At 36.5% G+C, this 11,768-nt stretch overlaps 1 protein-coding gene across 1 annotated transcript; it reads left to right on the forward strand.

Annotated features, from left to right (window-relative positions):
* The first annotated feature begins 139 nt into the window (after nt 1-139).
* LOC137959527 (exportin-T-like) lies at nt 140-6,252 on the forward strand. The gene is made up of 11 exons (XM_068806890.1): nt 140-2,153; nt 2,244-2,333; nt 2,571-2,660; nt 2,841-2,945; nt 3,384-3,443; nt 3,848-3,910; nt 4,001-4,238; nt 4,875-4,890; nt 5,008-5,047; nt 5,170-5,241; nt 5,860-6,252. Exons 1-11 carry the CDS (start codon nt 432-434, stop codon nt 6,250-6,252), a joined length of 2,889 nt encoding a protein of 962 aa, XP_068662991.1. The 5' UTR covers nt 140-431.
* Nucleotides 6,253-11,768: the final 5,516 nt, after the last annotated feature.

An 11,768-nucleotide genomic window follows, 5' to 3' on the forward strand; every position in this document is an offset into this window, starting at 1 on the left:
GTCTTCGTGGACTAGGGTGTGAAGTGGCCATATTAGAAAAGCAAAAACACAAACCAAATTAAGTTTAAAACTGTTTCCTCTCTATATTCAAATCAATTCCTCGAAACTCTGGAATAAAGATCATTCAACTGAACCTGTTTCTTAATCGATCGAGGCAAGTGTCGATCTTTCTCACGCAGCATTCTTTCGTTATTACTACCGTATTGGGCCACCATCTCCCTTTCTGCGGCTTTTGTTTTTGGTGTTTATTCATTATTATTTTCTTCGCTTAATTCGAGTCGTTACCGGGATACCATTCCCGAATAAATAAAAAAATTGGAGTTTTCTTGTCATTGATTCTTCAGTTTCGTACTGCTTAGTCTTGTTCGTTAAGGGTTTTAGTGCTGTTCTTGTGAGGGATTTAAGCTTATTTTCAGAGTTCATCTGCCATCATGGATGACCTTGAGAAAGCTATACTTATCAGCTTTGACGAATCCGGCACTGTCGATCATCTCTTAAAATCCCGAGCCATCTCGTATTGCGAGCAAGTAAAAGATACTACTTCGATAGCTCGTGTTTGTATAGACCGCCTCTCGGACACTAAATTTGTCCAAGTTCAGTTCTGGTGCATTCAAACTGTCCATGAAGTCCTTCGTCTCCACTACTCTTCAATAAATCCTGAAGAAGTTTCCTATATTCGGAAATCTATCTTCTCAGTCGCTTGCCATGATACCCCTGATGGTGCGAATTCCTCTAGGATTTTAGAGGGACCAACCTTCATAAAAAACAAATTAGCTCAAGTGGTTGTCACGCTAATCTACTTTGAGTATCCTCTTATTTGGTCGTCAGTGTTTCTTGATTTCCTCCAACATCTCGACCGCAGCTCACTTGTGATTGACATGTTCTGTAGGGTTTTAACTGCTTTAGATGATGAGCTTATCAGCTTAGACTACCCTAGAAATTCAGATGAAATCTCTATTGCCAGAAGGGTTAAGGACTCTATGAGACAACAGTGTATTCCTCAGATTGTTCGAGCGTGGTACGACATTGTTGATTTATACAGGAAATCTGATCCAGACCTGGCTACTTTGGTGTTAGACACAATGCGGAGATATATTACTTGGATTGACATTGGATTAGTTGCAAATAATGCTTTTATCCCTTTGTTTTTTGAACTTATTTTAGTTGATGGGAACTCCGAACATGTAAGAGGAGCTGCAGTGAGTTGTGTTTTATCTGTTATTTCTAAGCGGATGGATTCGGCTTCCAAGCTATCACTTCTCCGAAGCCTTCAGATTAGTCAGGTATTTCATTTAGTAGTTGGTGACAGTGATTCAGAGTTAGTTTTGAAATTGGGGGTATTAATTACGGGCTATGCAATGGAGGCTCTGGAATGTTCCAGGCATTTGGATTCTGAGTATGTAAAAGGGTTTTCATTGGACCTCTTGGAGGAAGTTCTTCCTTCTGTCTTTTATGTTATGCAGAACTGTGAAGTGGACATTACATTCAATGTTGTCCAATTCTTTTCATGCTATGTTTCTACTATGAAAACTTTTTCTGCTTTGAGGGAGAAACAAATCATGCACGTGAGCCAGATATTGGAGGTGGTTCGCACACGCATTTTGTTTGATCCAATGTACAGAGAGAATCTTAATTTACCTGATAAAATTGGTATGGAAGAGGAGGATCGAATGGCTGAATATCGTAAGGATTTCTTTGTATTGCTTCGTACTGTGGGTCGGGTTGCACCAGATGTCACCCAGATGTTTATCCGGAACTCGGTAGCTAGTGCACTTGGGTCTCCTGAGAGAAACGTCGAAGATGTAGAAGCTGCTGTTTCACTTCTCTATGTTTTTGGGGAGTCGCTAAGCGAAGAAGGACTGCGAAATGGTGCTGGGGTTTTGACAGAATTGGTTCCATTGCTCTTGTCTGCCCGCTTTTCTTGCCATTCACATCGGCTGGTAGCACTTGTCTACTTGGAGACATTAGCCCGATATATGAAATTTGTGCAAGTGAATACTCAGTATATACCTCTTGTGCTGGCAGCGTTTCTAGATGACAGAGGTATACATCACCCAAATCTCAATGTGAGCCAAAGGGCTAGCTATCTCTTCATGAGAGTCGTAAAATTGATGAAAGCAATGCTTGTTCCTTTTATTGAGATGATTCTGCAGGTACTCAGAGCATTTTGCCTTGATCATGTGTATGTTGCCATTATATTTCATTTTTTCTTATTTTTCATGTTTGTGTTTCGTGGCTGTTAGAGTTTGCAAGATACAGTTGCGAGATTCACCAGTGTTGATTGGAAGGAGCCTAAATACTCAGGATCTGAAGATGGTTCTCATACATTTGAGGTATATTCCTATTTATTGCTTGTCTGCAGTTTCTTTCAGCTTGATTCATCATCATGTTTTAGAAAGCCTTGTCTCAGCTATGTCGGTGTGTGCCATATGAATCTTCCTCTCTTCGCTCTATCGTTTACTAGTTATGTTTCAGTTTTGTTTTTAATAATGATTTACTTCTTTCCCTATTTGTTTATCTTTTTGAACCATTACATTTGGGTTATGGAATTTTTAATTTGCATTTTTTAGGCAATTGGTTTACTGATTGGGATGGAGGATGTGCCCCCTGAAAAACAGTCGGAGTACCTATCATCATTGCTTATACCTCTGCATCAACAGGTTAGGGTGTAAATTGTCGTATTCCTTACAATGAATAATTATTCCCTGTTTCAAGTGATTTTCAAACAAGAAAAAAATCGTTTTATAAATTTTTGGCTTATGTGGGGGTTTTTGGACTTTTGACTCGATGCTGTTCAGTAATTGGTGATTGACATAGTTTCCCATGTTTGTTCTATTCAGGTTGAATTGCTGCTTGCTGAAGCCAAAGATCAGAATTCCAATGATTCTAACACAAGAACTGCAAATATCCAGCAAATAATCATGGCTATAAATTCATTAAGCAAGGTTTCCTCTTTCTACTCTATGGAAATGATTTTACTTCTTGAAATATTCTTTATCTCTATGTGATTGGCAGGTTTGAGGTTGCTTTCTCTTGGCCCTTCTGATACAAGGGCTTCCTCTGGGGATGCTGGGCCTCCCTCTTCTTTCTGCACTGGGAGCTGCCCCCTCCCTGTAGTGACAAAGGGGGTGATGAGAAAATTTGAAATATAGGGTATTTTAGTAATTTTAAATTTCGTAAAGATAAGTAATCGTCATGGCTATTTGGGAATACACATTTAAGAGGACATATTTGAAGTATGACCGCCAGGGAGCTGTATTTTTTTCCTAAATGCATATTATTCTTAGTCCAGTTCTAAAACTGGTCATTTGATGCATTTTATCATCGACTTGCACTTTAAGAATATGAATTTTAGCTGTTTTGTCTTTTTCACTGGGATTTAGGGTTTCAGTGAGCGGCTTGTCACTGCTACACGTCCTGCAATTGGTGTCATGTTCAAGCGAGTAAGATAGTGCCACACCTTTATTGTCGGATGAACAACATTTATTCTAGATATATGTATGTATATATATATTTTTTTTTTTTTGATAAAGATATATGTATGTATGTATGTACTATCAAAATATTGATTGTAACTTTGAATCTGAATTATTATTTTAGTCAATCTGTATTAATTCCTTTCAAAGAAAGGTCCATGTGTACTAGCTATAAATTATTCAAGGCAATTGAGATTATCATCACTGAACACTGTAATGCTGGTCTGCTTTCAGCTTAACATGTTCTCGTTTTCTAGTATTGATGTTTCCTTTGAACCAATTTGAAGCGTGTTGAGAATCTGTAGCAGCATTTTAGCGGTTTGTATCTATTGATATAAAAGTTCTTAACTGGTATCCACTTTGTTAAACAGACACTGGATCTTCTACTACAAATTCTTGTGGTTTTTCCCAAGGTTGAACCTGTGCGAAATAAGGTAAGTGGGTAGATTTGCATCTTTCTTTTTTCCTTTGTTGTGTAGGCTGCACTAGCTATTACCAAAACTAAATATTTTTGTCAAATGTAGGTGACATCATTTTTGCACTCCATGGTTGAAACTTTAGGAGCATCTGTGTTTCCTTATCTTCCGAAGGCATTGGAGCAGCTGCTTGTTGCGAGTGAGGTAAATTATCTTCTATCCTATAACATATATTTTGTCTTGTTCTCTTGTGCATTTTTAAGATCAGCCAATTTTTTGGCTGATAAATTGGCAAAATTCGAAACCTCCCAACAATCTCTCATTGTTTGGGAAGACTTCCCCCCTTGTAATTTTGCTCGTTTGAGCTATCTCTTAATAAAATTTAGCATCATTTCAAAAAAAAAAAATAAAAAAATCTCATTGATATGATTTTTTTACTAATATCAAATTGTCTTGTTGATTTTCTGGAAAAGAGAAATGATTCGTTGATTTGATTATAACTGAGTACAATGAACTTCTATTTATAATAGAAGAAACAAGTAAAATCAAATTACGATTAAACTACCCATATCCTAGTTATACCCAAAGTCAAACACTTCAAGATAAGTCTTAGAGTAATTAAACAACTGAACAAGAATATAAGACTAACATAACTAAAATAATTTTAACTGAGAGACTTCCTCCCATGAGATTCTTGTAAGATTCTGCCATATTAATTATTTTTCTGTGAAACTTTTTTTTTGTGAGAGTTATGTAAGACTCTTCCCTATTTGCTCTTCAACATGTGTTATTTAAAAAAAAAAAACATGTGTCATTACTTCATACTATCTTTCTAGTGTTAGAAATAGGTGATGGCTTGGAATTCCTTATTCTTTTTTGTTTTCCCTTTTATCTGAAATAATTTGCCTTCCTAGCCAGAGCAGAAATTAGGTGCTCTGTAAGTCTTGCTTTCCCTCTAATGTCTTCATTATCTGTAATGTAGCGAACAAATACAATCTGTTTGATTATACTCCATTATTTTGGTAGTGGAGAAATTGGGGAGCTTTATGAAAGAATAAGGCTGGTGAACCATACTACCTTTAGTATTTTGTTTCACATTCTGTTTCCCTGATTAGATGCAAAGCAGCTGCTTTAGGGACTATTAGAATTAGAAGTGTGAGATTTGATGCTTAGATGTAGTTCAATGGATTTACTTTAGTATCATTCAAACACTAAAAAAAAATGACTTATTCTAGGTTTATTCTAGGCTTTGCAGATTTCATGGGACATGAAATTAGTCTGTTGGAACACTTGGGGTTACTGTTTTGCTGGTTACCAAGTGGTCTGTTGAGAACATTTCACCTCGTCAAGCGAGTTATTTTATTTTATTTTATTTATAATTTTGGAGTTTGTTGAAAAGAACCAATTAGCTAAGCATTTGACTGTTTTCAGTATAAATTTCAATTCTTTAAGATCCAGTAATTATTAATTATTATTGTTATTATCATTTGATTCATGAGAAATAAACTTCGTGTGAAAATCAGTATAGGGGTATTTTGGTCATTTTATTCACCCTGATTATTCTCTACTTAGCTCTACTAGATAGATATCTTAGTTAAGATCTTATATTCCACACTTCACCTTATTCTGAATTGTATTTTATGTTTTATAGTTTTTTATGTCACTAGGGGCATTTTTTTCCTTTTGTAAATCTTTCAATTAAGTCATGAATTAAAGAGGGAAGCTCGATCTTTCTTGAGCACAAAACTCCAATGCAGGAAAGCTGCTTTCCGCCTTCTCTCTTTTCTCTATTATTCTCTTTTATTTCTCTCCCAAATCTCTTCTATTCTTTTTATTTTTTATTTTTTATGGAATGAGTGAATTTTATAAAAAGAAAAAGAGAGGAAAGATATAACCTATAAGGTGGGGCTACCCTCCATAAAAAGGGTTTGGAGGGAGGATCCCCGTTTAGCATGTAAGTCCACAAGGTGATTGGCGGATCTGAGTGCATGCACCCAAGTACAATTGAGGGAGGAGGAGATGATACAGATATCGAGGAAGACATCCCAGTGCTGCCAAGGTGGTTTCTTGAATTTGGCGTACCAATCAATGACAACTTTGAAATCCCCTTCAATGATGAGTGGATTCGAGAATCGGTCCCGAAAGATCGTATGGCCATGAAGCAACCCGACAAGTTCAGTGGAGGTGGAGTCGGATATACCCAAAGGACCGGCGAAGCAGAGAAGGAGGCTGTCATTATAGTTATGAATTACTTCGCCAAAATCGGTAGGCCTAGGACAACCAAAGGCGTTTCCATTGAAGCTCAACGTGACGTGACCAGGAGGGGGAGGAGACCAAACAATCATGTTTGGAGGGCATGAGGATCCCACTATGGTTGCAACCAAGCGCCAAAATCCTACGAAAGTTAAGAGTTGCTAAAGTGGAGGAATTCTTTTTGCCTGAGGAGCTAGGTGGAGACTTGGCCAGCAATGTGCTCAGCAAGAACTGAGAAAGAAAAAAGATCTAAGATCGCAAAAAAATGAAAATTTTAGAGTTCATGTGTGCAAAAAAATTTGAAAATTATAATAATTAATAGAAAATTATTTCACGCACTAAAAATGAACCCCAAAATCCATGTTTGGGAAATTCCACTAGTACAACCCCCTAATAATAGCTTGGTAGAATTTTATAGGAAAGGGACTTGTAACTGATCCCAACATGCTTTAAGAGTGGTGGGTGTGCATGCCACAAGCATGTTGAGGATGCAAGTGGCCAAAAATTAGGGGGGGTAGAAAAAAGTTGAATTCTCAAGTGGTTGGATATTTACCAGAGCCAAACAACCCACTTTTTTGCCTATCCTTAAAAATCACAGGTACTTTTTGGAATTATCTCTCCAAGCATTTGTGCATCCCCATTTTGGATGTTCAAAAAATTTTTTTTTTTTCAGGTCCAAACTTGTGACTCCCATTTTTCCTCGTAAACAAAAAAGATATAAGATCACAACAAAATGAAAATTTTAGAGTTCATGTGTGCAAAAAAATTTGAAAACTATAATAATGAATAGAAAATTATTTCACGCACTAAAAATGAACCCCAAAATCCATGTTTGGGAAATTCCACTAGTACAACCCCCTAATAATAGCTTGGTAGAATTTTATAGGAAAGGGACTTGTAACTGATCCCAACATGCTTTAAGTGTGGTGGGTGTGCATGCCACAAGCATGTTGAGGATGCAAGTGGCCAAAAATTAGGGGGGGGGTAGAAAAAAGTTGAATTCTCAAGTGGTTGGATATTTACCAGAGCCAAACAACCCACTTTTTTGCCTATCCTTAAAAATCACAGATACTTTTTGGAATTATCTCTCCCAGCATTTGTGCATCCCCATTTTGGATGTTCAAATTTTTTTTTTTCAGGTCCGAACTTGTGACTCCCATTTTTCCTCGTAAACAAAAAAGATATTAGATCGCAACAAAATGAAAATTTTAGAGTTCATGTGTGCAAAAAAATTTGAAAACTATAATAATGAATAGAAAATTATTTCACGCACAAAAAATGAACCCCAAAATCCATGTTTGAGAAATTCCACTAGTACAACCCCCTAATAATAGCTTGGTGGAATTTTATAGGAAATGGACTTCTAACTGATCCCAACATGCTTTAAGTGTGGTGGGTGTTCATGCCACAAGCATGTTGAGGATGCAAGTGGCCAAAAATTAGGGGTGGGTAGAAAAAAGTTGAATTCTCAAGTGGTTGGATATTTACCAGAGTCAAACAACTCAGTTTTTTGCCTATCCTTAAAAATCACAGATACTTTTTGGAATTATCTCTCCCAGCATTTGTGCATCCCCATTTGGGATGTTCAATTTTTTTTTTTTTCAGGTCCGAACTTGTGACTCCCATTTTTCCTCGTAAACAAAAAAGATATAAGATCGCAACAAAATGAAAATTTTAGAGTTCATGTGTGCAAAAAAATTTGAAAACTATAATAATGAATAGAAAATTATTTCACGCACTAAAAATGAACCCCAAAATCCATGTTTGGGAAATTCCACTAGTACAACACCCTAATAATAACTTGGTGGAATTTTATAGGAAAGGGACTTGTAACTGATCCCAACATGCTTTAAGTGTGGTAGGTGTGCATGCCACAAGCATGTTGAGGATGCAAGTGGCCAAAAATTAGGGGGGGTAGAAAAAAGTGGAATTCTCAAGTGGTTGGATATTTACCAGAGCCAAACATCCCACTTTTTTGCCTATCCTTAAAAATCACAGATATTTTTTGGAATTATCTCCCCCAGCATTTGTGCATCCCCATTTTGGAAGTTCAAAATTTTTTTTTTTTTCAGGTCCGAACTTGTGACTCCCATTTTTCCTCGTAAACAAAAAAGATATAAGATCGCAACAAAATGAAAGTTTTAGAGTTCATGTGTGCAAAAAAATTTGAAAACTATAATAATGAATAGAAAATTATTTCACGCACTAAAAATGAACCCCAAAATCCATGTTTGGGAAATTCCACTAGTACAACTTCCTAATAATAGCTTGGTGGAATTTTATAGGAAAGGGACTTGTAACTGATCCCAACATGCTTAAAGTGTGGTGGGTGTGCATGCCACAAGCATGTTGAGGATGCAAGTTGCCAAAAATTAGGGGGGTAGAAAAAAGTTGAATTCTCAAGTGGTTGGCTATTTACCAGAGCCAAACAACCCACTTTTTTGCCTTTCCTTAAAAATCACAGATACTTTTTGGAATTATCTCTCCCAGCATTTGTGCATCCCCATTTTGGATGTTCAAAATTTTTTTTTTTTAAGGTCCGAACCTGTCACTCCCATTTTTCCTCGTAAACAAAAAAGATAAAAGATCGCAACAAAATGAAAATTTTAGAGTTCATGTGTGCAAAAAAATTTGAAAACTATAATAATGAATAGAAAATTATTTCACGCACTAAAAATGAACCCCAAAATCCATGTTTGGGAAATTCCACAAGTACAACCCCCTCATAATAGCTTGGAGGAATTTTATAGGAAAGAGACTTCTAACTGATCCCAACATGCTTTAAGTGTGGTGGGTGTGCATGCCACAAGCATGTTGAGGATGCAAGTGGCCAAAAATTAGGGGGGGTAGAAAAAAGTTGAATTCTCAAGTGGTTGGATATTTACCAGAGCCAAACAACCCACTTTTTTGCCTATCCTTCAAGATCACAGATACTTTTTGGAATTATCTCTCCCAGCATTTGGGCATCCCCATTTTGGATGTTCAAATTTTTTTTTTTTCCAGGTCCAAACTTGTGACTCCCATTTTTCCTCGTAAACAAAAAAGATATAAGATCGCAACAAAATGAAAATTTTAGAGTTCATGTGTGCAAAATAATTTGAAAACTATAATAATGAATAGAAAATTATTTCACGCACTAAAAATGAACCCCAAAATCCATGTTTGGGAAATTCCACTAGTACAACCCCCTAATAATAGCTTGGTGGAATTTTATAGGAAAGGGACGTGTAACTGATCCCAACATGCTTTAAGTGTGGTGGGTGTGCATGCCACAAGCATGTTGAGGATGCAAGTGGCCAAAAATTAGGGGGGTAGAAAAAAGTTGAATTCTCAAGTGGTTGGATATTTACCAGAGCCAAACAACCCACTTTTTTGCCTATCCTTAAAAATCACAGATACTTTTTGGAATTATCTCTCCCAGCATTTTTGCATCCCCATTTTGGATGTTCAAATTTTTTTTTTTTCCAGGTCCAAACTTGTGACTCCCATTTTTCCTCGTAAACAAAAAAGATATTAGATCGCAACAAAATGAAAATTTTAGAGTTCATGTGTGCAAAAAAATTTGAAAACTATAATAATGAATAGAAAATTATTTCACGCACTAAAAATGAACCCCAAAATCCATGTTTGGGAAATTCCACTAGTACAACCCCCTAATAATAGCTTGGTGGAATTTTATAGGAAAGGGACTTGTAACTGATCCCAACATGCTTTAAGTGTGGTGGGTGTGCATGCCACAAGCAAGTTGAGGATGCAAGTGGCCAAAAATTAGGGGGGGTAGAAAAAAGTTGAATTCTCAAGTGGTTGGATATTTACAAAAGCCAAACAACCTACTTTTTTGCCTATTCTTAAAAATCACAGATACTTTTTGGAATTATCTCTCCCAGCATTTGTGCATCCCCCATTTTGGATGTTCAATTTTTTTTTTTTTTCAGGTCCGAACTTGTGACTTCCATTTTTCCTCGTAAACAAAAAAGATATAAGATCGCAACAAAATGAAAATTTTAGAGTTCATGTGTGCAAAAAAATTTGAAAACTATAATAATGAATAGAAAATTATTTCACGCACTAAAAATGAACCCCAAAATCCATGTTTGGGAAATTCCACTAGTACAACCCCCTAATAATAGCTTGGTGGAATTTTATAGGAAAGGGACTTGTAACTGATCCCAACATGCTTTAAGTGTGGTGGGTGTGCATGCCACAAGCATGTTGAGGATGCAAATGGCCAAAAATTAGGCGGGGTAGAAAAAAGTTGAATTCTCAAGTGGTTGGATATTTACCAGAGCCAAACAACCCACTTTTTTGCCTATCCTTCAAGATCACAGATACTTTTTGGAATTATCTCTCCCAGCATTTGTGCATCCCCATTTTGGATGTTCAATTTTTTTTTTTTTTCAGGTCCGAACTTGTCACTCCCATTTTTCCTCGTAAACAAAAAAGATATAAGATCGCAACAAAATGAAAATTTTAGAGTTCATGTGTGCAAAAAAATTTGAAAACTATAATAATGAATAGAAAATTATTTCACGCACTAAAAATGAACCACAAAATCCATGTTTGGGAAATTCCACTAGTACAACCCCCTAATAATAGCTTGGTGGAATTTTATAGGAAAGGGACTTGTAACTGATCCCAACATGCTTTAAGTGTGGTGGGTGTGCATGCCACAAGCATGTTGAGGATGCAAGTGGCCAAAAATTAGGGGGGGTAGAAAAAAGTTGAATTCTCAAGTGGTTGGATGTTTTCCATAGCCAAAATACCCACTTTTTTGCCTATCCTTAAAAATCACAGATACTTTTTGAAATTATCTCTCCCAGCATTTGTGCATCCCCATTTTGGATGTTCAAATTTTTTTTTTTTTTCAGGTCCGAACTTGTGACTCCCATTTTTGCTCGTAAACAAAAAAAATATAAGATCGCAACAAAATGAAAATTTTAGATTTCATGTGTGCAAAAAAATTTGAAAACTATAATAATGAATAGAAAATTATTTCACGCACTAAAAATGAACCCCAAAATCCAAGTTTGGGAAATTCCACTAGTACAACCCCCTAATAATAGCTTGGTGGAATTTTATAGGAAAGGGACTTGTAACTGATCCCAACATGCTTTAAGTGTGGTGGGTGTGCATGCCACAAGCATGTTGAGGATGCAAGTGGCCAAAAATTAGGGGGGGTAGGGGGGGGGGGGGAAGGGGGGGGGGGGGGGGGGGGGGTAGAAAAAAGTTGAATTCTCAAGTGGTTGGATTTTTACCAGAGCCAAACAACCCACTTTTTTGCCTATCCTTGAAAATCACAGATACTTTTTGGAATTATCTCTCCCATCATTTGTGCATCCCCATTTTGGATGTTCAAATTTTTTTTTTCAGGTCCAAACTTGTGACTCCCATTTTTCCTCCTAAACAAAAAAGATATAAGATCGCAACAAAATGAAAATCTTAGAGTTCATGTGTGGAAAAAAATTTTGAAAACTATAATAATGAATAGAAAATTATTTCACGCACTAAAAATGAACCCCAAAATCCATGTTTGGGAAATTCCACTAGTACAACCCCCTAATAATAGCTTGGTGGAATTTTATAGGAAAGGGATTTGTAACTGATCCCAACATACTTTAAGTGT

This window comes from Aristolochia californica, unplaced genomic scaffold, assembly GCF_029961685.1.
Source record: "Aristolochia californica isolate CCGP_79_NKW_82.1479 unplaced genomic scaffold, dmAriCali1.0.hap1 SCAF_3, whole genome shotgun sequence".
NCBI classification, from domain to species: Eukaryota; Viridiplantae; Streptophyta; class Magnoliopsida; order Piperales; family Aristolochiaceae; genus Aristolochia; species Aristolochia californica.

Bases quoted from the DNA above. Each gene is read 5' to 3' on its own strand.
- LOC137959527 (XM_068806890.1), top strand. From the start codon at position 432: ATGGATGACCTTGAGAAAGCTATACTTATCAGCTTTGACGAATCCGGC. The intron at 3,911-4,000 runs GTAAGTGGGTAG...TGTCAAATGTAG, and splicing joins TTGAACCTGTGCGAAATAAG to GTGACATCATTTTTGCACTC. The intron at 5,242-5,859 runs GCGAGTTATTTT...TAAGTCCACAAG, and splicing joins AGAACATTTCACCTCGTCAA to GTGATTGGCGGATCTGAGTG.